Source organism: Schistocerca gregaria, chromosome 9, assembly GCF_023897955.1.
Source record: "Schistocerca gregaria isolate iqSchGreg1 chromosome 9, iqSchGreg1.2, whole genome shotgun sequence".
NCBI classification, from domain to species: domain Eukaryota; kingdom Metazoa; phylum Arthropoda; class Insecta; order Orthoptera; family Acrididae; genus Schistocerca; species Schistocerca gregaria.
Window position 1 is genome coordinate 163225823 of NC_064928.1, and position 25606 is coordinate 163251428.

General features: G+C 39.4%; 1 protein-coding gene across 1 annotated transcript in view; it reads right to left on the reverse strand.

Annotated features, from left to right (window-relative positions):
• Positions 1–25606, reverse strand: part of LOC126291562 (uncharacterized) — a 194908-nt gene that overhangs the window by 128405 nt on the left and 40897 nt on the right. Inside the window, exon 3 of the mRNA XM_049985078.1 lies at positions 21882–21950. Within this exon, the coding sequence (XP_049841035.1) occupies positions 21882–21950 (69 nt within the window). The remainder of the gene's footprint in view (positions 1–21881; positions 21951–25606) is intronic.

Genomic DNA, 25606 nt, shown 5'->3' on the forward strand with positions numbered 1-25606 from the left:
CATTTAAAGCAAGTGCACAAAAATATTGTTCATTATCTGTAACACTGATGATGATGATGATGATGATGATGATGATGATGATGATAATGAGTCCCATACTGCTTTACACAGCGTAGGTTAGCGACGCGGGAGACCCACGCCCCCTTACTAGGCGAGGTCCTAGTGGAGGTGGTTTGCCATTGCCTTCCTCCAACCATAATCGGGATGAATGATTATGATGAAGACGACACAACACCACCCAGTCATCTCGAGGCAGGAAAAATCCCTGGCCCCGCCAGGAATCGAACCCGAGACCCCATGCTCGGGAAGCGAGAACGCTACCGCGAGACCACGAGCTGCGGACGTAACACTGATATGTTGTAGAATTTCACATAGCACAACATTTCTGGAGAACAAAAAATCTCCCATGTAGCAGCCAACACGGGTTCTGAAAACAATGACCATGTGAAATCCAGTCCATTCAGTTTGTCAACAAGACCCAGATAGCAGCAGATACCACATTCCTTGACTTCTGGGAGGTATCTGATGCTGTTAAACAGTGTGACCCAATGAACAAAGTATGAGAGTGTGGAATACCAGACCAGCTGTCTGACTGGACCAAGGGGTTTATAGCAAACAGGAAACAGCATGTCATTCCCAATGGAGAGAATTCCTCAGAAGCAAAATTAACTTCGGGTGTACTCCAAGGGAGTGTTATTGGACCATTAGCTTTCACAGCATTTATAAATAATCTCTTGGATAACTGCAGAAATTCCATGAGGCCTTTTGCAGATGACACTGCACAGACAGAGAACTAGTGGCACTAGAAAATTGCACCAAAATGCAGGAAAATGTACAGAGGATCAACACTTGGTGCAGCCTGGCTACAGATCTTCAACACAAACAAATTTAACATACTACACATAAATAGGCACAAATACCCACTGTTATATGATAACATAATGGCAGAACAAGCACCAGGCACAGTCATATTGGTAAAATGTCTAAGAGTGTGCATACAGAGAGAGTTAAAGTGGATCAGCAACATGTAACCAATCACAGGTAAGGCAGATGCCAGACAGAGATCAATCTGAAGAAGCCTCTGGAAGTGTAGTCCACCCACAAAAGAGGTAGCTCACAAAACACTCACTTGGGCAGTAGCTGAATATCACTTGTCAGTCTAGAATCAGTACCAGATAGGATTGATAGAGGAAATAGATTTTTAAAAAATCAATACATTTCATTACAGGTTCATTTAGTTAGCTCAAAAGCATCACAGAGATGATCAACCAAATCCAGTAGCAGACACAGCAAGAGTGTCATTCTGCATTGCGGTGTGCTTTACTATTTAAAGTTTATAGAGTGTACATTCCTGGAAGAGTCAACTAATACCTTACTTCCTCCTCTGTATATTTTGCAGAGAGATCTGAGCTCACACTGTGGCTTACTAGGAATCGCTCTTCCAGTGAACCATTCATGACTGAAATAGAGAAAGGGGATAGAGACAGTGGAGCACAAAATACCATCACACACCTTAAGACGCCTAGCAGAGTATACACAGTGTTTCACAGCTCATGTTACACACTTCTTGGGATTGTAGGGAGGATTTAGAAGATCAAGTTTTACACAGCAACCTATGTCCAGGATCATCATCCGATGGTGCTACACAGTATCAAAGTTATAGACATGGGTGCCTGTAAGTGTATGTATTTACAGTATGTGTCTGAGACAATGTCACAACCTTTCAAGGATGATGGAGAAGAATAAATGTATCAATTTGATGCGAGGGTACCTGTACTGAAAATGGGTGAGTCAAAATTTATAAGTGAAAAATATTCTGATACCTCTGATAGCAGAATATATGTACTAATACTGTTGTTGTTAAGAATGTAGTGTATGCATCTTTCAGAGGTGGCAGTATGCACCAAAACAAGAACAAAATGTCTAGCAAACATGGGCTCTAAAATGCATACCTTAAGAGCTATGAACACTTGCCCACTAGAGGAGATGGGTTTCACACTAGTGAAAATTAACAAGAACTCATAGCTCTTAAGGTAGGCATTTTAGAGCCCATGTTTAATAGACATTTTTTTCTTGTCTTGATCCATACTACCACCTCTGAAAGTTACATACCCTACAGTTTTAACAACACCAGTTCCTGTACATGCATTCCACTGTCAGAGATATCAGAACAGTTTTTGCTTACAACTTTTGACTCGTTCCTTTTCGGTACAGGCACAGTTACCTCAAATTGGCATATTTAGCAGAATCACCCTGTATATAAATACATTTAAATTAGATGTAGATTTACAGGCACCAGAACATATCAATTTGATGCCCTGTAGCAGCATTGGGTGACATTTCCAGACCTGAGTTTCTATGTAAAACTTGATCAACTAAGGCCGCTCTACAACCCCTAGAAGTGTGCAATATGAATTGTGAAACACCTTGCAGATGTAGAAGTAGTTGTAGTCATACATTTTTAATTAATTTTCTATTTCTCCTTAATTAGCTATTTCACTGAACAAAAAGTGTCCAGCAGAAAAGATGATTCCAAAATATTTCAAAGTGGAAACAAGAACAGCTGTGCAGAAAACACAGGAAAAAAAAAAATGTGAAAATTGTACAGGAAATCCTCAGTGACATCTGATGATGATCCCAGGATGGGAACTAATTACTGTGAAATAAATCACTCATTCAAAAATTGTTGCAAGTGTTGTTATTTCTTCAGTGATATTTAGAAAAACAGCCACAGCATTGTCAAACTGTCAAGGTTAAAAATAATGTCATTTCATCATCACCTATCCACTCATTCATTTGCTGTACTTAAATCATTTCACCTACTGTAAAATGAGAATTGGATTACTCAGTATCCTGTTTGCAGCATGCAGGGAGAGTCAGGTTACAGAGTTATTGCACTGCATTCGCAGAGGCACCACAGAACACAATGCTGTCGGTCACATCGCAGTACATTCTAATTTCTCTGGAATAGTCGATACATTTTATTTGCAGTATATTACAAACATATTGTCCTCAGCAGTTTTTACAAAGACAGTGATTTAAATTTTTACTCTCTGTGGACTTTCAGTGTCTTCCTCTGTGTGGGGATGCAAATAATATCAGAGATTAGTTATGGTTCAGTAATCAAATAGACTTCTTTGTAAAGCTCCAATTTAAATATTTGGCAGCCATATTAAGAAGGTACAATCTAACAAATCACTACTGTGATGTGTGAATTTTAAGCATATTCATATTCCTTTGTACCAAGTGCATGTCGAAAAGTTAACATCTGCAGTGCTTAAAAATAATAAAAAGCAGATTTGCAGTTCTGTCTTTCATCATTTATCAAATCACTGTTAATTCCTTAGAAATTTATTTTTGGAAATCTTGGTGTTGAACAGTGACAGAAAGTACGAAAGAAAGTAATTGTCCTTGTGTCTCGTATGTTGTGTCCGAAACAACAAAATGTTAATTACTGCAAATTTACAATGATTGAATTTCTTTTATCCAGATGTGAGGAATGATGTCATGATGTAAAGGGCATTGGAACTTTATTTCCAATGGACTTACAGTCTGTAATTTAGCATTACTGTTGATTTCATTTTTTCTCTTGTACACATCTTACTGTGGAACAAATAAATATTTTTCTTGTGAATTTTTTTTACATGTGCAGTGTGATCTGGACAAGGACCTGGGATATAAATACCAAAAAGAAATAACCATATTTCCCTGGATTCAACATGTGAATTGAAGAAAATTTTTCTTTCGTTCCTAAATTCACATTATGAAATTCTGTGCCAAATAATATATGCAGATATCCTCTTCAAGCTACTTTAACATGTGACGATAATTGTAGAGTGCAGACTGTTAGCCTCAGTAGTAAACTGCACCTTTTCTGTGAATTTAAGTATGCTATTTACAGCACATAGCATACACTTAGCATTTATGCCTTTAACGCTATGAAATAGTTTCATCCTTTTCTTTTTTTGTATATTTTTATTTTATCAACATCTAAGGCCAGCCCTGTTGCATTTAGGCTCCTAAATTACTTTAAATAATGGAGAGTTATTATTTTCAATGATTTTGTGACCTAACAAATATTTCAATTTCTACAACAGATTTACATAATTGCTCTGGGTCTAGGCCAGATGGTGTGGGTTCACAAGCTTCCAAACCTGAAGCTATGTCAGGAAACAACTGTAAGGACTACCGAACAGAAAATGACTAATATTCTAGTAAAATTAGAGTCCATGTTAGGTGTCTTAATCTATACGAGTGAGAAAAGATGAATACAACTGACTGCATAGCAGAGAAAGTCAATGTGATAGATTTTATTGCAGAGAAGCAAGCCCACATTGCAAAGAAAGTTAATTTAATCGATTCTGTTGCCAAAGAACAGACTCACATTCCAACAAAAGTTAGCTCGGCAGATTCTATAGTCCAGAAGGTCCGCACGATAGAATCAAAAATGGAAAAAATTGATCACAGCATATGTGCTTAGCTAATGGGCAGACTAAAATCAGATCGACTGCTGAAGCTTTATCTAACCAAATGGACAATATTTCCATCAAGACAGACTGATATATTGAAGCAAATCTTGGTGAGCAGGTTTCTTCAATGTAGAAGCTTATGTCCAATTGGACAGCTCACAAATGTTGAGGAAAAATTTTCAACACTGGAGCATGATCAAAAATATCATATTGTGCTATAGACCACACAACAGGGCAAATAGATCAATACCAAAGTCACAACAACACTTCAAAAGCAATTACAGAACACAGAGGTGTGTTTTTCCCATTTTTAGAAAATTGATTTCAGGAACTTAATGTTGGTCATCATGATCGCCTGGACAGTTTAAATAAGGAAATGCAATCCATACATCATGAGATCACAGGCAGAAAAAAGAACTTGAAGCTGTAGGAAGCCAGTACATCCACGTTCAGTGCAGATGATGCAGCTAGCATAGTCACATAACGACAATTACAGAGTGTGCGCTTCTATCAGATATATCAAGTAGGATCCAACACTGTACCCCATGTTGTTGGGGCTGTGTCATGTCTGCCTACACATTTTATGAAGCAAAACATGCTCTGACAGAGTCAATTTTGCACCTTTTTCACCAGGACACCACGATACACATCCAGCTGTGTTCATAAAATAATTTATAATAGACATCACATTTCACAGCTGGAATGACATGCAATCAAACCAAATTCTTGGCAGACTTTATGCACAGAGATTCTGCCTTTCAGGCAACTGAAGTGACAGACAAATATTTGAAGTACTATGACTTTGTGAAAGAATTTTGAGAAGAACTTAAACAAAACAAAGTACTAGGATAAAGTAAATGGTGCCCAAATATATTTTTAAAAATCTAATGGGCAAACTATTACGGAAAAGCAAGTGACAATTCCAAATCACAATGCTGTGAATTTCCACCTGCAATCCATATGATTGATTTGCTGGAAAAAGATCAGTGCAGCATCTAAAACAGGGGATGGAGTAAGATGGCAGATTGTCACCTAGTCTTTTATTTGTGATCTTTGTCACGACACCACTTGGTGTGCAATAACTATCACAGGCGCACAAACCAACGCAACAGTAGGCACTTGCCTGGTAATTCACAAGATCACCGAACACAATTGCAGCAAGAAAACTTGCACAATGAGTGGTGTCATGGCAATGATCACAAATTCAAGACCAGGAGACAAATTGCCATCTTACTCAATTGCCTGGCTGAAACAACCTGCCATCTCCTAAAATGTTAAACCAGAACTACAAAACTTGGTTTATGCCCTAACAGGATATGAAGCCTTTCCACAAATAAACACATTAAATACAGGCCACTTCTTATATATCTACAGTTTTTCTAATATGAAGTTATACGACTTGTTGTACAGTTTAGTTTGCTGTACTGTTGTGTGTATTAGCAAGTAAGATGTTCTGATTTTTCTTCACAGTAAGATAAGAGTGTTTCATCACTGTAGTGAGAGACACCACTCGTTATCTAGCCGGACTATGCATCTCGTAGGTAACCTGTACTGTGTAGCAGGGTGCAAAATTAATGGCAGCCAGCCCACCATTGGTGACCAAAAATTGGCAACTCGTGATCCAGACTTACATTTAATTTTTTTTTATTTTCTAAACACATTGGGGATAAGATCATAATTGTACAGACAGCACAAACTTGTGCACAGCTTGCATATTATAATAGTGTATACATTCCACACCAAGTGTTGGCAGCAACAAGAAAGTCCTGGTTCGTGAAACAAGAGAGCAGTCTCACCTGTTATAAAAGGTGATACATGTTGTGATTGGAAGGAGAACCAACCGTATGGTTAAAGGAGGCCGAAATGCACGCGTTTTAGCTCACGCTGGCTGATGTGAGGTCGGGAACATAACAAGGGAATTAGAATTGTGAAAAACGGATGTAGCTGGAGGAATACATAACTTTAATCCATTAATGACGAACGTCGCTTACATGATTCACAATATCAATAGTACGGATACTGGCGCCTTGCTAGGTTGTAGCAAATAACGTAGCTAAAGGCTATGCTAACTATCGTCTCGGCAAATGAGGGCGTAGAAGTCAGTGACCATCGCTAGCAAAGTAGGCTGTACAACTGGGGCGAGTGCTAGGAAGTCTCTCTAGACCTGTCGTGTGGCGGCACTCGGTCTGCAATCACTGATAGTGGCGACACGCGGGTCCGACTTATACTACCGGACTGCGGCCAATTTAAAGGCTACCACCTAGCAAGTGTGGTGTCTGGCGGTGACACCACAATACATATGGCACTTTAATGCTTTGTTGATACAGCAGTGTCCTCTGGTGTTCAACTTTTATGGTTACTTACATTGTGTCATCACTAAACATATATTATTTCCATTTTGTGATGAATTAGTTACTACCATGGCAAAGAGGCAAACAAACATAGTCTTTTTTTTAGTGTAATACATCCAGTGAAATTTTTGCAGCTGGTGACAAAAATGTGAAGGACAATGTGAATATTCCCCGTCCGCAAGAAAAACAAAGTGTGATTTTCGAGGCAGAATCAGCCAGTAGTAATAGTGTTCAGCTTATATCATCTTCCTGCTCTGACAGAAGGAAAGATGATAGTGCCATACAACCTTTCCCAACTAAAAAGAAATTTAATAAACACCAGTTAAGCCATTTTTATTGGCTATTGTACAATAACACAACAAAGCTCACATGTTGAAAATTCTGTGAACAGCTGAAGATGATAATATTGATCAGAATTGGGAGAAAGGGTTTTTTGCACCTGGAAAAAAAAAAGTCCTTTGCTCTGCATACTCAGGGTAAAGTTCACTGTGAAAATATTGTTTGTGTAAAGGCATAGGAACAGCCCACAGAAACATCGCTGGCTGGATGCATTAAAAATGGACAGTCAAAAGTTTTACCAGCTTAAAAATTCGTTTAATATAGTTTACTATAAAGCTAAGCAATGGAAGTCATTTAAAGCCTCTGTGCACCTGCTGTGTTTGACAGAAAAATCAAATGTGACTGTGTTATCACAGTATGACATTAAAAGCAGTGCACACAATTCGTTCATTTCATAGTTGATACACTGAAGCAAGATCTCACACATAATTTAATAAATTGAAAGTAACATTAGTCTTCTAACTGATGGTTCCACTGATCAATCTGCAATCGATCATGCAAATGTGTGTGCTAGTTAAACGGATGCAAATGATGGCCACATCAAGGAGGACATTTAGGTGTAACAGAGCTACCAGACTACTACTCTTCTGGTTAATTCACAGCTTTAACAAATTACTTGGATAAGACTAGAGGCCCAAGTGAATACAGAGAAAAATATTACACTATAGGTTTAGGTAGTGATGGTACTGCAAATATGTTTGGTCACAAATCAGGATCAGCTGTGCAAATTAAAGCTATTTGTCCAAAACGGATATTCATTCAACTAATCAAGTTTTTGTACAATTAATATTCTTTATTTGTGCTGCCACCTCTTCTGCTTATGTTTTCTATGTAAACATTGTAGGCCAGTGACTGTGTGCCCTGTAGAACTTCTTAACACCAACAGATTCTTTTATGATTGAAATACTAGTGATTTCTTGTACAATGTGTTGCATGTATGAAACAATGAGCCAAATCTGGTAAAGCAAAGGCACTGTTCTGCCGACAATGCCACCTACCACTCTGTGTTGCTGTTGCCAAGCTATGCTGCCTATCTCACATCAAACTATACCAACCATGGTGTATCCTGATGATACCTCAATGTCAGATTTTGCACCATTGGGGTTTTCTGGAGAGGATTCCCCCACAACTATCATGCTAATGACATGCTGAAGAAGATTCGGTCTCACCACATGAAAGTTAACTGAGCAGTCAAATACATAGCATCATCAAGAAACCATGTATCACTATTGTAAACCTACTGTAAAAAAGGAAACAAAGACTGAGAATTTTGCGAAGCAAACTTCAAATCATAATGATAAAAGAAAATGTAAATAACTATGTGCAACTAAACTTCCAACAACAAAACTGAAAGGAATTATAATTGAATGTCTTTCCAAACAAGCATATGCTCTAGGGAAAATGTATGTATATATGTGTATTATCTTTGTGTTCTTGTGTGATGTGTATCTTATTTTATGAATAATTCTGAAAACGTCACAACTTGTGAATTCAGTATTACACCAATATTATAAATGTGTACAAGTTTACTCAAAGACACTTACTGCATAACAATATTTCAAAATCCTGAAGTCTTGATACCGAAAAATGATTATTGTCGAGTGAAAACCTTTGAAACTGTTAACAGTAAGTCATGCAGTTTACAAACAAAAAACATTATTTCTATTACAGCAGTTAACTATCTCTGCAGAGCAAAATGAATCATGTTAACTAATGAAACTTTTATATGAATGTGAGTCAAATTGATACTATCACTATATATATCATGCCTATTCTTTCAGACATGTTCAGTGGAATAGACATGATTTTGATCCTGCAGCCACTATGAATCAAGACACAAAGGGATTAATGACATTAGCTACCAGTGGACACTGATTTAAATCAATGGGGAAAGTTGAAAAATATGCCTCACCGGGTCTGCTGCCGCTGATGCACTGACCACTGTGCCATATAGATATAGTGGTCATTGCAACTGCACGGACTATGCTAGCATACTTCCCACCAGACCCAGATTCTTAGCTTATCCACAAATTACCCATAGCATTTCACTGACGGGTGCCGCAAGTTGGTTCAAACGGCTCTGAGCACTATGGGACTTAACATCTGAGGTCACCAGTGGCCTAGAACTTAGGTTAGTTAGGTTTAAGTAGTTCTAAGGACATCACACACATCCATGCCTGAGGCAGGATTTGAACCTGTGACCATAGCGGCTGCGCAGTGCTGCAAGTAATAAGGATGATGGGCAAGGAGCATTACATACGTAGTGTGTGAATAAGTTAAGAATCTGAGTCTGACAGGAGGCATACTCTGAAGGTGGTCCGTGCAGTTGCAATGATCACCATACATACATGGCACAGTGGTCAGAGCATCTGCCTAGCAAGCAGCAGACCCAGGTTGAAATCCCAGTCAAGCATGACTTTTCAACTTTCCCCATTGACTTGAATCAATGTCCACTGGCAGCTAATGTCATTAATGTCTTTTTGTCACTATCAGAATAATTTCACCCTACACTGAAGGCACTGTAACATCTCAGTTTCATTTTAACACCTCTGGCACAGATAATACATTTCCCTTACAATATATTTCAAATAAATTGCCCTCTGTGATCTTCATCAAGACAGCAATTTACATTCATGTTAGTTAAGGCACAATGACGATACTCAGCTGCTGTGGTGTTCTCTAGGGGTGACCTAAATAAATCACACAAGGTATTACATTAACAGGAGAGTTTTCCCATATATCTCCGGAAAAGTGTCTCTCAAGAATCTACGTAGGAAAAAAAATTGGACTGTAAAACCAGGTGATTCAGGCAGCAACTGATTTCTCAAACATGAGAGATGACACTACCGAACATTCCAAAAACAACAAATATGCTGTTTCGCATGGTGTGGGCTGTTCCACCATCTTCCTATAAAACGCCTTCAGAGGTCAGTGCCCAATCGTCATACGCAAGGTTGCGCAGAGTTTTCCAACATAGTGATATAATATTGTGAATGAACAGTCACTGTTCCTCCAACTTCATTCTAAAAAGAATATGGATCTATACTATCAGAAGCATTGGATCCACACCAATTGTCATGTAGTGTCGATACATCACATCAACCACACAAATTACAATCTTTGGAACATTAACTGCTCTGAAGAGCTGCCATGTTTCATTCAGTCTGCCTCTGTACTTCATGCAGTGTTCATGTGTATCAGTCTTTATGGTAAAATATATGTGTACATAGAAAACTTGGGAACTATTTATTACGTATATTACAATCCATATCCAGAATCCCATATTGGTGAGCCTGGACAAAAAAGTCTACGTCTTCCGCGACTTCCGTGTCGGCCATATAGAATCAACAGGTTTCACATCCAATGCCATGGCTACATCACTGAATGTTCTTTATGAAGATTTGGGTGCCCGGCTCTTACAACCAGGCCAACACAGACAGCCCCCCGTCGTCGGTTATTTTGCAGTAACAGACAATGATCTACGATCTTCAACGAGGATAAAATCTACTTTAGCAACTCCACAACAACCGAGTGTTATGCAGTTACCTCAAACAATGGACTCAGACTTTGTTTCACTGGATTATGCACAACAATAAGTGAAATGTGAAGTGGACAATCTACTAAACAGTGTTGCGATCCATCACTCATACGAAGTTCAAAGGGACCAAAATTCGCACACGTGCTTTGATCCTCTATGCGCCTCAACGTCGGTTACAGTAGTGCCATGTGCAATGCCGCCATTTGTGCAAAACGCACATGCAGTCAACTATTACTAAGCTACACAAGTCTTGCCTTCCTCATAAATCAGTAACAGACATTTTTTCATCCAGTTCTCCAGACCAAACCACCAGATCAGCAGTCCAGCAGGTACAAATCCACCCAAAATAGCCTCTTCACCCAGCAATGTTGTACTATGACAGTGCGACTGCCAACAGGTTTCACCAGTGTTTTATGGTCAAACCATGAAGGGTGCATGGCCAGTGTGTGCGGAAAACTCTCGTTGCTGCCACTTTAAGCTCCAGACCCCCCCCCCCCCCCACCCCCCACCCCTTTACCCACAGGGGCCTCGATTCTGAACATACAACCGCTCGCTCTTTCCACAGTACTGTTTGCGTCTGCTGCACTGGCCTTCTGCATCATTTCCGAGTTGGACAATTTTAGTGCTATGCCTGCAATTTATGGTCCAGTTTATGGGCCCTCATTATGCGCCGCTTGCCACAGCACCGATCGTGCCTGCTGAATCATGTTTTCGGGTGTCTTCAGAGACATTACAACCGGCTGTTGTTCCGACGTCTGTGATAGTAACATTTCTGCTCCGGTGATGCTGGATCCCAGCATGAACTCCTGTGCAGCAGGACCGCAGGCCTTCTGAGACATGCCAAAGCCACCTTCATCTCCATCTCCAGTCTGCTCACCCAAGCTACCTCCCCCATACAAGGACTGTCCAGTTTCATGGTTCGCACTGGTGGAGCACCTCTTTGAGCTGCATCACGTGACTTATGACAACTTTAAGTTCCTATGTTTGGTCACACACCTTCATGACCACTCGGATTTAATTTGTGATCACCTACTTTCGCCTCCTCTCCCATACCACTGAAGCATCATTCCCTCCTCCCCCCCACCCTCCCACCCGTTGCTGGTTTTCGGATGACAAGTTGGACTGGTGGCCACCCACCGCACCTTGGCATAACGGCCTGATGGAGAGGGAGCTTCCGGTCATGTGCCTGCCACCTCACACCACTCACGCCGATGCTGACACCCACACAACCCCGCCTCAGGGCTCGTAGGCCATACTTGTCGTGTGGGGAGGGGGGGCTGTGTGGCATCGATAGGTCACATCGACCACACAAATTACAATCTTTGGATCATTAACTGCTCTGACGAGCCGCCATGTTTCATTCAGTCGGCCTTTGTACTTCATGCATTGTTCATGTGTATCAGTCTTTATGGTAAAAAATATATGTATATAGAAAACTTGGGAACTATTTTTACTTACTATTTTTACTTATTTTACGATCCTCATCCAGAATCCCATAGTCTCTTTGGGAGAATGCAAAAGCTTTTCATGCATCTCCCTGGGGTCCAGTGGAGACCAGTACCACATGTTCTGTTCGTCGCCACAGCTTGAAAGGGCTTTGTTGGACAATAAGGTTGGTTGGTTGGTTGATTCAGCGCATGGAATCAAACAGTGAGGCCACTGGTCCTGTAGGCTTAGGGAATGATGGGGAAGAAAGGGTGTGGTGACCTTTCATAGGAATCATCCCGGCATTTTCCTGAAGTGTTGTTGTACATTAACAAATTATTCAATGAATCAGGGTTTTCACGCAGGAAACTGATAGTGGCAGTGCAGAAAGGAATTCCTGCTTCCTCGTCTCTGGGGTTAAGTTTCAGAGCAATCTGCAATCTACTGATCTCCATAAGCACTCAGCATGAATTAATAATTACTTCAATTGACTCCTAAAATGTGAGACTGCTGGTATGCCAAGGGTCAAGGACAAAGCTGTTCAAGTTTTTAGGCATGCAGATTGCTCTTGCAGCAATGAGCTTGGTGTCAAACATATTACCACTGTCTTCAGACTTCTTCACTTGAGCCGATGTGATATTTCAAGATGGTACATTACTGTCAACCACCCACCCCCCGAGCCAAAAAAAAAAAAAAAGTGCACTTCCGTCACAGACTAAGTTTCGTAACAACAACGAATTGAAGTAACAGGATGTTTTACCCTCCAACACTCCATTGTTACTGGCATGTGAAAAAGGTTACTCTGATTTATCTTTCATCACCTCTCTGCTTCGCATTGCAAGCTATTGTGCATGTTGTAACATTACAGGACATATTGGGACATATTGAAGTATTCGATACTGTAGACTTTTAAGGGATGTCGATACAGATATGCAAAATGTAAAGGGAAACTTTGGTGATGTTTAAATAATGTACTGTGTCAATATTAGGACATTTTGCACAGAAAGAACAAAAATAGAATTAATGTAAATATATATTAGTGTTAGTAACCTATTTTCATTCAATTTTGTAATTATATTTCATTTTGTAAAAGAAAGACTCACTGTTTGCTGTAGCTCTGATTAATTGTATAAATTATCAGTTTTGAGCTAAATTATTTTGTATAATATGGACAAGATACTTTTAAAAACTCACCAGCTAAAGAGAAAGTCTCTAAATGAACGTTTAATGCACACTTCTGGAGCTTTCTATGGAGAAATTCTATATTATGATCGCAAAAATACGAAAACTTGTGAAAACTGTTTCATAACCTAATTTCGAAAGACGATTTGTATCAAGAAATATTGCTAAAAAGATTTATTTACATTTTGAAACACGATTTAAATCATTTTACATATAAATAGTTGTTCTAAATCACTCAAGAAATATCCAGAATCAAATGTCAAGATATTTCTGGAAACATCGGTACAAATCTGGTGAAGGTTATCCAGAAGCTGGTAGAAAAATGTTATAAAATCTATTTGGAAATTATGCTTGTAAGAATTTATATGTACTGATCCTTTTACTTACTTTAATCTGTACTAAAATTCTGTAATGTCTAATTTAGTTTTAAGTTGTGAATTGCTATCGTATTGTAAACAAAACATTGTCAAGGACTCTCATTGTTTGGAAAGATATTAATACACCTAGGAGTTGTCAGTTGCCAGTTCGGATATGCAGTGCGGTTAGCTCGGAGAGTCAGTTGTTGAGTCTGTGAAGTCTGTCAGTTCTGTTTGTAAATAAACGTCTGTAATGAAGAATTACTTCTTGTCGTCAATATGAACTCAAGACCTTTTGCACGAAGCAGACACGTCCTAATGCAACGTTTTAATTTGGTGTTGAGGAGCTGAAATGTTATAATTTGGTGCAGAAAGTCCTGGGACGTGATAATTTGGTTGAAGAGCTGGGATGTTATAATTTGGTGGGGGAAGCAGAGGATTTGACGACCACCCAGTGATTCTTCAAAATAAAATACGTCTCTTCTGGGATCACAAGAAGAAAATACGCCTGTTTTGGGACCACAAGAAGAGGATATACGATGGACCAGTCATTCTTCAGAAGTAAATACATCGATTCTGGGGTCACAAGAAGAGGAGTGAATCAACCGAGCGATACCATCCTGGAATTGAAGAAATTTCGCAAAACACGGACACCAACGACCGCCGACGGACACTAAGATAAGTACCTGCTTCCTAAAATAATGGAAAAAGGCGCAGATTTCAGTATTGACAGCGGTATAGCGAGTACACCTATTAGGGAAAGTGCTTCTGACAATGTAGGAATGTTGGAAATGTTAAAACAAATGTTTTCAGAGTTAAACTCGAAGTTGGATAACACAAACTCAAAGATGGACGATTCTCGTGCCGAATTACGTCAACAAATTGAACAGACACAACAACAGATGGACAGGTCGATTTCGAAGGCTGTGTGTGATTTAAAATCAGAAATAAATTCAAATACAGAACAGATTGCTCACACTAATCAGGTTCTCGAAGAATGGCGAATTACTTTTGAGTCAAACCAAAAAGAACTTAGTTGTCGTGTGGACACGGTTGAGAGCAAAATTTCTGTCCTTGAAACTGATTTAAGTAACGAAATTTCAAATAACCAGTCAAAACTTAAAAAAGTTGTTGATTTTGTAAATGAGGAAAATTCTCAATTGAGAAATGAATTTGACCAGACAAAACGATTTTTTGAAAGCGAAATTGAATCTTTCAAATCTAATTCTGACAAAAAGGTCACAGAAATTTGTAGTAGAGTAGGTAATGTCGAAAAAACTGTAGACAGAAAATTTGTAGAAATACAAGAAAATATGTTGCAAAAAGGTTTTAGTAACAGTTGTAATGGGTATGGGGAAATTTTCCCATTAAAACTTATCCCGGTGACAAGAATATACACCCAAAGGACTTCATGCAATTCTGCAAGGAGCAGTTCACGTCCATAATGACAGATAGTGTTAAGATAAACTTTGTAAAGAAATTACTTGATGGTGAGGCACTTTCGTGGGCCAATCAGAATTGTTCCGCGGAAATGTCCTTTGAAGATTTCGAAAAATGTTTTCTAACCAAATTTTGGTCTGAAACTGAGCAAGCTCGAATCAAAAGTGAATTCTTGAATGGTCCTAGTTACAGAGAATCTGATGGGTCAATGAAAGCCTATTGTGAGAAACAGTTGCAAAAATTAGTGCATCTGGATAAGCCATTGGATGAGCTAACTCAAATTGATGCACTAAAACGGAGACTTCTGAAAAGAGTACAATGGGGTTTAGTATATGGTCCAGACGAGTCCATAGAACAATTCTTGAAATATGTGGACAAACTTGATAGAGCCTTTGAACAAAACAACAGATTTAACGACTTTGTAGGTTCATCACACAGAGGGTGGGAACCGAACCGTGGAAATAATAACAATAATAGTGAACGAAGAAACTTTAACAACAGGGATAATTATAATAGCAATGACAGAAGAAATTTTGGTAGGAATTATCAGCACTTTAATTCAAACAGAGAATGGGAAAATCGAAACAGGTCCTGGGGTAATGACATGAGAGAAGGTAACCCGAGGCAGGAAAACGACAGACATAGGCCTTTAAACGACTAAATGCTCCACTGGGAGTCTGTCAGTTTGGGGCAAGGAATTTTCAAAATCAGGCTAATTTCACCCGGAACAGACAGCACTATAATCAGAGACCTAACCAGTATAGACAGTATGCTTATGATCGATCTGTAGATAGAGGTAATGAAAAAATTAAATTTGACAGGAAATTTTGGAATGTCATCAGAGAAAATACTAGAAACAACTGTAATAGGAACCAGGCTACCTTTGATGAAGTAGGCTTAGAAGATGATATAATTGCAAATTTATATAATCAAGAAGCACCTAATGCTGAAATGAAAGGTAAGGATAACTTTGATAATTTCGGATTGTACATACTTATGTGTGGTGATGTTTTAGATGTAAGTTGTCACAATGATGTTCATACTGAAGTCTCTGGAAAGTCTGATATTCATGTGGATGTGGTTGGTGAAGATGGTGTTGTGAGTAATGTTGGTGATACTAGTAGTGTTTGTAGTGTAAGCTCAGGCAATGATGATGATAATGTTGATGTTAAGGCTAATGGTGATTATGTACTAGAAGATTTTGATGGTGAATTGGATGGAATAGTTTATGTTGAAGTTAAGGAGGATGTTATAAGCAATAGTGTTGAGAATAGTTGTGCCAGGAACTCTAACTACATTCCACACGAGAATCAGATTGTGCCAGTTCAGCTTAGTAATACATCAGGAGACAGGGGGGTTGATTGTGCTGATGCAACTGAGATTATTTTGAAATCTGTTTGGGACAAATTTAAAGATTACAGTGATGACAATGATGTTAAGATCAAATTAAGGGAAATTTGTGAACCAGTTTCTGCTTTTAAGCCTAATGAAATCATCAAACGGGGTACCAGTCAGGATGTGTGTGAGGTAAATAGTAATCCAGACATTCCAGTAAATTCCAGTAGACCTAGAAGTTTGAAGAAAGTATTGCCTAATAAAGAAAACCTAAATATGGAACAGAGGTATGATGAGATAGCAGAAGATCTTTTGTATGAAGAACAGGAAGAAAGGGAAAACACCACTATTGGTAGTCCATACATAAAAATTAAAGCTGCAGGTTGGGAAGGATATTGTTTGATTGACACAGGGAGTCCAATTAGTGCCATTTCAAGCAAAGTAAGAGATATAATTAAGCATGATCCTGACTTTGTTGAATTACCAGTTGTTGGAATAAAAATTAGAGGCATTACCGGCAAACTGAGCAAAATTGTTAATAGGCAGGTGTTGTTGTCCTTCAGTATAAATGAGGTACAGTTTACTCAAAAGATGTCTTGTAATAAGTGACCTAAATGAGAATGTACTGTTGGGTATGGACTGGATATTAAAAGCTAATGCAGCATTTGATTGGGAAAAGAGTTTGTTGACCTTTATTGATCCTAAGACGAGAGTATGTTCCAGTACTGACATGTCGGTTCAAAACTGTGCTGATAAGGGAATTGAAATTAGGGACGTTACATTTTCTAAAGACAGTGGTTATTGTGTAGAGGAAATTACTGAGGATTATGATGATGGAGAATATGGGGATATAGTTCAAGAAAAATTACGGGAATCAGATAATTTGAACCAAGAACAGAAGGTAGAGTTAGAAAGATTATTGTGGAATTACTGTGATGTTTTTGATGATAGACCTGGCAGAGTAAAGAATTATCAATGTAAACTCAGATTAAAACCACATGAGCCATTCTTTATAAAACCTTATAGTGTACCCATTGCAAAGAGAAAAGATGTAGAAAAGGAACTTCAAAAGATGGAAGAGTGGGGCATCATTGAGAGAAGTAAGAGCCAATACAATAATCCTTTGGTAGTGGTTGCAAAACGTGATGGCAGTGTCAGGCTTGTACTAGATTCAAGACACCTAAATAAGTATCTGGAAAGAGAGACCGATCATCCCGAGAATATAGACGAATTACTTCATAAATTTGAAAGAATGAAATACATGACCAGTTTAGATCTCACATCAGGATTTCACCAAGTAGAATTAGAAAATGATTACAGAAAGTATACTGCCTTTTTGTATGGGGGAAGATGTTACCAGTATTGTGTGGTACCATTTGGGCTGAATGTCTCAGTAGCCGAATTCATTAGAGCACTTGACTTTGTTTTGGGAAAAGATCTTTTATCAAAATTAACTGTGTATGTAGATGACATTTTGATCACTGGAGAAACTTGGGAAGAACATTTTAATACTTTGAGGGAGGTTTGCAATAGATTAAGGAAAGGGGGAATGTCACTTAAATTATCAAAATGTAAGTTTGGTATGAAAAAATTGAAGTTTCTGGGGCACAGTATTTCTGAGGAAGGTATTTTGCCAGATCCTGAAAAACTCGAGGCAATTGCAAAATTCCCAATTCCAAAAACCAAGAAACAACTAAAGTCATTTTTCGGGATGTGCGGTTACTACAGAAAGTTCATTAGTAACCAAGCTCTAACTGCTCCAAGTCTTAACAGATTGCTGAAGAAAAACGCAATGTGGGTTTGGGATCAGGAATGTGAAGCTGCTTTTGAAGAAATAAAAACACAGTGATGTAACAGTCAAATTTTGTACCGTCCTGATTTAAGTTTACCTTTTTGCATTATGGCAGATAGTAGTGATTATGGCCTAGGTGCTCACCTTTTCCAAGAAGTAAATATAAATGGGAAAATAGAACACAGGTCTATTGCTTTTGCTAGTCGAACCTTGAAAAAACATGAGAGGCAATACACTGTTACCTAGAAAGAGCTTTTGGCCATTTACTGGGCATTTTCTAAATTCAGAAATTATTTATTGGGAAACCAGGTAGTTGTCTACACAGACCATAAGGCATTAATTTATATTCAAGAATGTAGGTTGCATCATGGAAGGATTACCAGGTGGGCACTCTTGTTACAACAATTTAATTACTCAATAAAATATCTTAGAGGACCCGATAATGTAGTTGCTGATGCTTTATCTAGACTACCTGTGGGGGTTGACTTTGAAGATGACAGTGGTGAATTAAAAAAGTTTTTTGACATATACATTGGACCTTTCAAGATTCAGGACAATCCTCATCCGAATGCTTACCGTCTAGTCTACCCAAATTCTGGCAGACTGTTTGGCCTACGAAACGTGACCGAACTGAAATTGTATAAAAAAAATGTAAATAAGTATTTTAGATAATAGATGTTTATAGACTTTTATATGTAATCTTACCAGGATATTTTTGTATACTTTGTTATGTTGTATTTATCTGATTCCTCAGGGGAGCATACATTCTTTGTGTGCTAAGTGTTTGGCGAGCACTAGGTCCCCTAGCTATGCAATTGTCATATTTCATTTTCGTATTCTGGCATTGCATCTTACACTTATTCTGTGATCCTGTATGATCAATTTTCTCCATCTGTCAGTCCATCCTCTCTTAGCTTTAAGAAATTATTTAGAGTAAATTTTCTTGAGTAATTAGACTTTAGAGAATTCAAATTTCTGTGTCCTTAAAAACCGGTCCACCGACTATTAAATGCTTTTGCTAATGTTTAACTGGGTTTGACCACTGTATGCTGTATATTCATAGCGGACTGTGCTATTGCAGCCTGTGATAGCCTGCAGTGTATATGGAAACCATACGGACTGTGAAAATGAGACTGAAATACAGTGTGTGGCATTGAGGTATACCGACCTTTAAGGAAGAAGATCACCGACCTTCAAGAAAGAAGATCACCGGTCTTCAAGAAAGAAGACACCAAAGATGTGTGTAAAACTTTTCTGTTTTGTAATGTAAGGACATCAACCCTTCCGTGTTTCACGTAGAAGTGCTGATGGGGGGGTTGTGTAAGATTACAGGACATATTGGGACATATTGAAGTATTCGATACTGTAGACTTTTAGGGGATGTCGATACAGATATGCAAAATGTAAAGGGAAACTTTGGTGATGTTTAAATATTGTACTGTGTCAATATTAGGACATTTTGCACAGAAAGAACAAAAATAGAATTAATGTAAATATATATTAGTGTTAGTAACCTATTTTCATTCAATTTTGTAATTATATTTCATTTTGTAAAAGAAAGACTCACTGTTTGCTGTAGCTCTGATTAATTGTATAAATTATCAGTTTTGAGCTAAATTATTTTGTATAATATGGACAAGATACTTTTAAAAACTCACCAGCTAAAGAGAAAGTCTCTAAATGAACGTTTAATGCACACTTCTGGAGCTTTCTATGGAGAAATTCTATATTATGATCGCAAAAATACGAAAACTTGTGAAAACTGTTTCATAACCTAATTTCGAAAGACAATTTGTATCAAGAAATATTGCTAAAAAGATTTATTTACGTTTTGAAACATGATTTAAATCATTTTACATATAAATAGTTGTTCTAAATCACTCAAGAAACATCCAGAATCAAATGTCAAGATATTTCTGGAAATATCGGTACAAATCTGGTGAAGGTTATCCAGAAGCTGGTAGAAAAATGTTATAAAATCTATTTGGAAATTATGCTTGTAAGAATTTATATGTACTGATCCTTTTACTTACTTTAATCTGTACTGAAATTCTGTAATGTCTAATTTAGTTTTAAGTCGTGAATTGCTATCGTATTGTAAACAAAACATTGTCAAGGACTCTCATTGTTTGGAAAGATATTAATACACCTAGGAGTTGTCAGTTGCCAGTTCGGATATGCAGTGCGGTTAGCTCGGAGAGTCAGTTGTTGAGTCTGTGAAGTCTGTCAGTTCTGTTTGTAAATAAACGTCTGTAATGAAGAATTACTTCTTGTCGTCAATATGAACTCAAGACCTTTTGCACGAAGCAGACACCTCCTAATGCAACATTTTAATTGGGTGTTGAGGAGCTGAAATGTTATAATTTGGTGCAGAAAGTCCTGGGACATTATAATTTGGTTGAAGAGCTGGGATGTTATAATGTGCAGTATTCAAAGGCATATGGTGTCAGTAGGATCCATGCTATCCTGTGTAAGGCATGCTAGCTAGAACCATCCAACAAGTCTATGAGGTACAGTATTTCTCAACTTCTGGACAGTGTTTGACTCATTACCACACCCATACTACTTATTGAAAGTATGGTCAAATAGGACATCAGATAATATTTGTGGCTGGATTGAGGATTACTCTGTAAAAAAGAATGTAGCATGTTATCTAGGATGGAGAGTCACTGAAAGAAGTACAAGTAACTTCAGGCATGCCCCAGGGACTTGTGTTGGGACTCTTGCTTTTCATGTTGTATAATAATGAACTTAAAAACAATATTAATAGTAACCTCGTGGTTTTTTACAGATGACACAGATATTTATAATGAAGTACTGTCTGAAAAAAAGCTGAAAAATATTCAGTCTCATCTTTCCAAGATTTCAAAGGGCTGTACCTCTAATATTCAGAAACATCAAATTTTGCACTTCACAAAAGGAAAATATTTATTATCCAATGACTACAGTTTCATCATGTCACAACTGGAATAGGTCAACTCATAGAAATACTTGTGTGTAATATTTCGTAGGGATATAAAAGCGAACAACCACTTGGAATCAGAAGTAGGTAAAACAGGTAGCACATACTGGTAGGATAGTATGGAAATGAAATTAGTCTACAAAGGAGGCAGCTCACTAAACACTCGTGCATCCCACCACAGAATACTGCTAAAGTGTTGGGACTTGTACCAAATAAGACTAACAGGGAATATTGAAAACATATAAAAAAGACAGGACGGATGGAAGGATGTTCAGTGGGTTTACTGCACCTTTGAAAGTGCTGAAGAAACTAAACTGGAAGGTGTTTGGAGACAGACACAAACTACCACACAAAAGCCTGCTTATAAAGTATCAAGAACCAACTTTAAGAGATGAATCTAGGGGTATACAACTACCCTCTATACATCACTCCCACAGCAAATGCTGGGACAAGGTTAGATTAATTAAAGCATGCACAGAGGCATTTATGCAATCATTCTTTCTGTTCTCCACATTTCAATTTAATAAGAAATACCCTCTTCCATGCACTTCTCAGTGGTTTGCAGAGAATGGATATACATGTAAATGTAAAGGAATATTTAACAGCCATATGAAGCACTCTTCCTTGTGCTGCGCATAGTGGCTTGCTCGGAATATATTTGAATGTAAAGACAGATGTATTTTAGTACTTACCAGAGTCTCCTGTTTAACAGATATGTACTCAATCTCTTGCTTAGGAGATGTGTGTGGTTCAGCTTCCACCTGAAGCAAAGAAAACTAGTTAAGTACAGGTGAAACACATATTATAAGAAGCACAGATGAAACCTGTCTACAGAATATGAATGATTACTTCAAGACAATTGATAATCTCGGTCACACTGGTACTTGAATCAAAATTTCCTGTTTACTACAAGAACCGTAGCTTACCCTGACACTAGGGATGGACACAAAATGAATTAAATGCACTGATACTACTGGGTGGTTATAATTAAACTTTCCCTTTTTAACACATTATAACTTGGCAACTAATTACTGTATAAGTACCTAACTCGGTAGCATTAATGTCAGGACATGGGGAAGAGAAATAATGCTGAACCAATTCAACTAAAATACATTTAATGGGCTGCTACTGTACATCATACCATTACATATCAGTACCATTACTGCTGCAAAAGGGGCTCACTATGGCACCCATCAGTGTCCAGTGTCCAGAAGAATCTGAAAATGCACGATTGTATTCTGTACAGTACAACGAAACATATCCATAGGTATGTGCTGGCTATCTCTTTTGATATGTGTTTGGATGAATTCCTAAGGGACCAAACTGCTGAAGTCATTGGTCCCTAGACTTACACACTACTTGAACTAACTTATGCTAAGAACAACACACACACACACACACACACACACACACAAGGGAGTATCTCTTGATATGCTGTGCTTCAGCACATGTGTGAATGTTCCCTGGTAAACCCTGTCCTTCAGGTAGTCCCACAACCAGAAATCACAGGGAGTGAGATCAGGTGTTAAACCTGGCTAAGCATTTGAAAATTATCAGCTGATAATGAAATCGTTTCCAACTAAGTAAAGGCTAAGCAGATGAATTTCACAAGTGATGTGCAGTGGCACACCATCTTGCATGAAAACTGTTGAGTTCAACACATCTATCTCCTGTAGGCTGGATAAGGGTAAAGTTCTGGTTCTGTATGAATGGTGCGACACCGACAGAAATAATGCATGACACACAACTTTGTGGCTGAGCCACGAAAAATAAAGAGACACTCAATATGGAGCCCTGCAGCACGCGATTCTCCTGATTATGGGGGGGAAGGGGAGGGGGGACTATGGGAAGAACTGACTTGGACACAGAAAGTATGGAGCAACAGGAAGTTTTGGATAAAAATCGGGAGTGGGCCCTGGAAACCTTACTCATACAATGTGACAATGATATAACGTCACCAAGTCATGTTGTATGCTTTACATAAGTAAAAAACGACAGCAACCAGATGTTGGCATCTGGAAAAGGCTGTTCGGATGGCAGACTCTAGGGACACAAATTATCAGTGGTAGAGCATCTTGGCGGAAGCTGCCCTGACATGGAGCCAATGAGCCATGTGACTCCAGGACCCAACCCAACCGCCAATACACCATACCAGCAGTTTACGAAGAATGTTGGCGAGGCTGATGGGCCAATACTATCCACATCAAGTGGGTTTTGATTGGGTTTGAACACCGAAATGGTGGTGCTCTACCACCATTGCGATGGAAAGATGCCATCACACCAGATCCAGTTGAAGATGATGATGAGATGTTGCTTGTAGTCAGATGACAGATGTTTAATCATCTGACTGTGGATCTGATCTGGCCCAGGAGCTGTGTCAGGGCAATGTGCAAGGGCATTGAGCAGCTCCCTCTATGTACATGGAGCATTATAGGGTTCAATATGGCACATAGTGAACGAGAGGACTTTCCTTTCCATCCGCCGTTTGAGGGTGCAAAAGGCTGGGCGGGAGCCCTCCAACGCAGAGGCTCAAGCATAGTGCTCAGCGGTCTGGTACCCAAAAAGACGTCTGATCTTCATCCAGACTTGGGAAGGTGACGTACGACACCCAATGGTTGACACATATCTCTCCCAACACTTGTTTCCATCATTTTATAAGCTGGCGAATGTGCGCATGAAGCTGCTTTAAGGCTATTAGGTGCTCTAGCAAAGGATGCCACTGTAGAGCTCGCCGAAGCTTTTTAATTGCCTCAGCGACTTCCAGCAACTACCAAGGGACTGTCTTCTGCGGGGTACCCTAAAGAATGAGGAATGACTTTTCCACTCAAAAACGGTCATTGTAGTGACCTGCTCAATGACAACATCGATGGCACCATGTGGGGGAGATTCAGTGGTGACAGCAGAGGTGAAGGCTTCCCAGCCTGCCTTGTTTAAAGCTGATCTGGGTAGGTGTCCATGGGCACAATGCCGGGGGAGTGACAGGAAGATGGGGAAGTGATCACTACCACACAGGTCATCACATGCTCTCCAGTGGATTGACGGGAGAATGCCAGGGCTGCAAACTGAGAGATCAATGGCCGAATATATGCAATGTGCTACACTGAAATGTGTGGGGGTACCTGTTTTTTAAGAGGCAGAGGTCGAGTTGTGGCAGTAAATTTTCGACCTTCCTACCTTGGCCATTAAGCATGGCCTCACCCCACAAGGGATTAGGCGCGTTAAAATCTCCCAGAAGTAGGAAAGGTTTAGGGGTACAGCACCATCTGGAGGAAGATATACTTTGCAGACAGTTATTTCCTGTGTCATCCTTACCCTAACAGGCACAGCTTCAAGAGTGGTTTGAAGGGTCATAGGTTCACTACATACTGAGTTCAGGGCATAGACGCAAACTCCACCTGACACTATTACAGTCGCTACAGTTCCTGTAGTATCTCTTATAGCTACAGAGGGCAGGGGTCTGCATTGCCGGAAACCAGGTTCCGTAAAGCTTAACAGTTGCCATAGCTCAGTCAGGTGGTGGAAAAAATCTTCTGCAATTCCACTGGAGGATTACGTGATCATGTGAAGGCATGAAACACTCAATGAGGCAGTCTATGCCTCAGGGTCACTTGCTGTCACCAGATGAGTACTTGTGTGATCGACATCCATTGTGTCTGAGGGCCCAGCAAGACCTACCGTAGGTGCGCAGTGGACACCAGAATCTCCACTTCATCCTCAGACACAGAGAGCTTGTAGGTAGTGGTGGTGTGGGTGGTTCTTGGGGGGTCTTTTCCTTTTTAGGTTTCTCTCGCTGCTCCTTAGGTTTGTCTGGCTGGAAGGGCTGCACTGATTCAGTCTCAGAGACTGAAAAGGACTGTGAAGCCCTACAACCAGCTACCTGTGGTTGCTTCAGCCACTAGCAGATGTCAGCTTTGCCACTGGTAGGAACCTGGGAAGGGAGTGACCCAAGGGATCCCTTCCTGGTGAGAGGAGCCAAAGAAGACTTATGCTTCTCTGGCTGAGAAGTGGGGACTGACATCACCAATGGATTGGGGGGGGGGGGGGGGAGTTGTTTGCTCCTGAAGTAGGTTGTGCAGGAGCAACAGGAAGGAAAGTACCATCCCCCATCAAGGGGGCAGGTGGAGTCTGACAGCTCTGAGAGCCAACTGTATGTGGTGGAACGGAAGGTGGTAGAACCGTTGTCGTAGTGGTGCCATAGATTGACGTCATATGCACTGGATGTAGCCTCTTATTTTCTCTTAGCCTAAGTGAAGGTCGGTCAGTCCACAGTCTTGTATTCCATTATTTTTCTTTCTTTCTGGAGAATCCTGCAGTCTGGCGAGCAAGGCTTTCTGCAGTTGACACAGACAGGAGGTGGGGCGCAGGGAGTACTTGGATGCGAAGAACATCCACAATTCTGAAAGTGGATGTTGGAAGT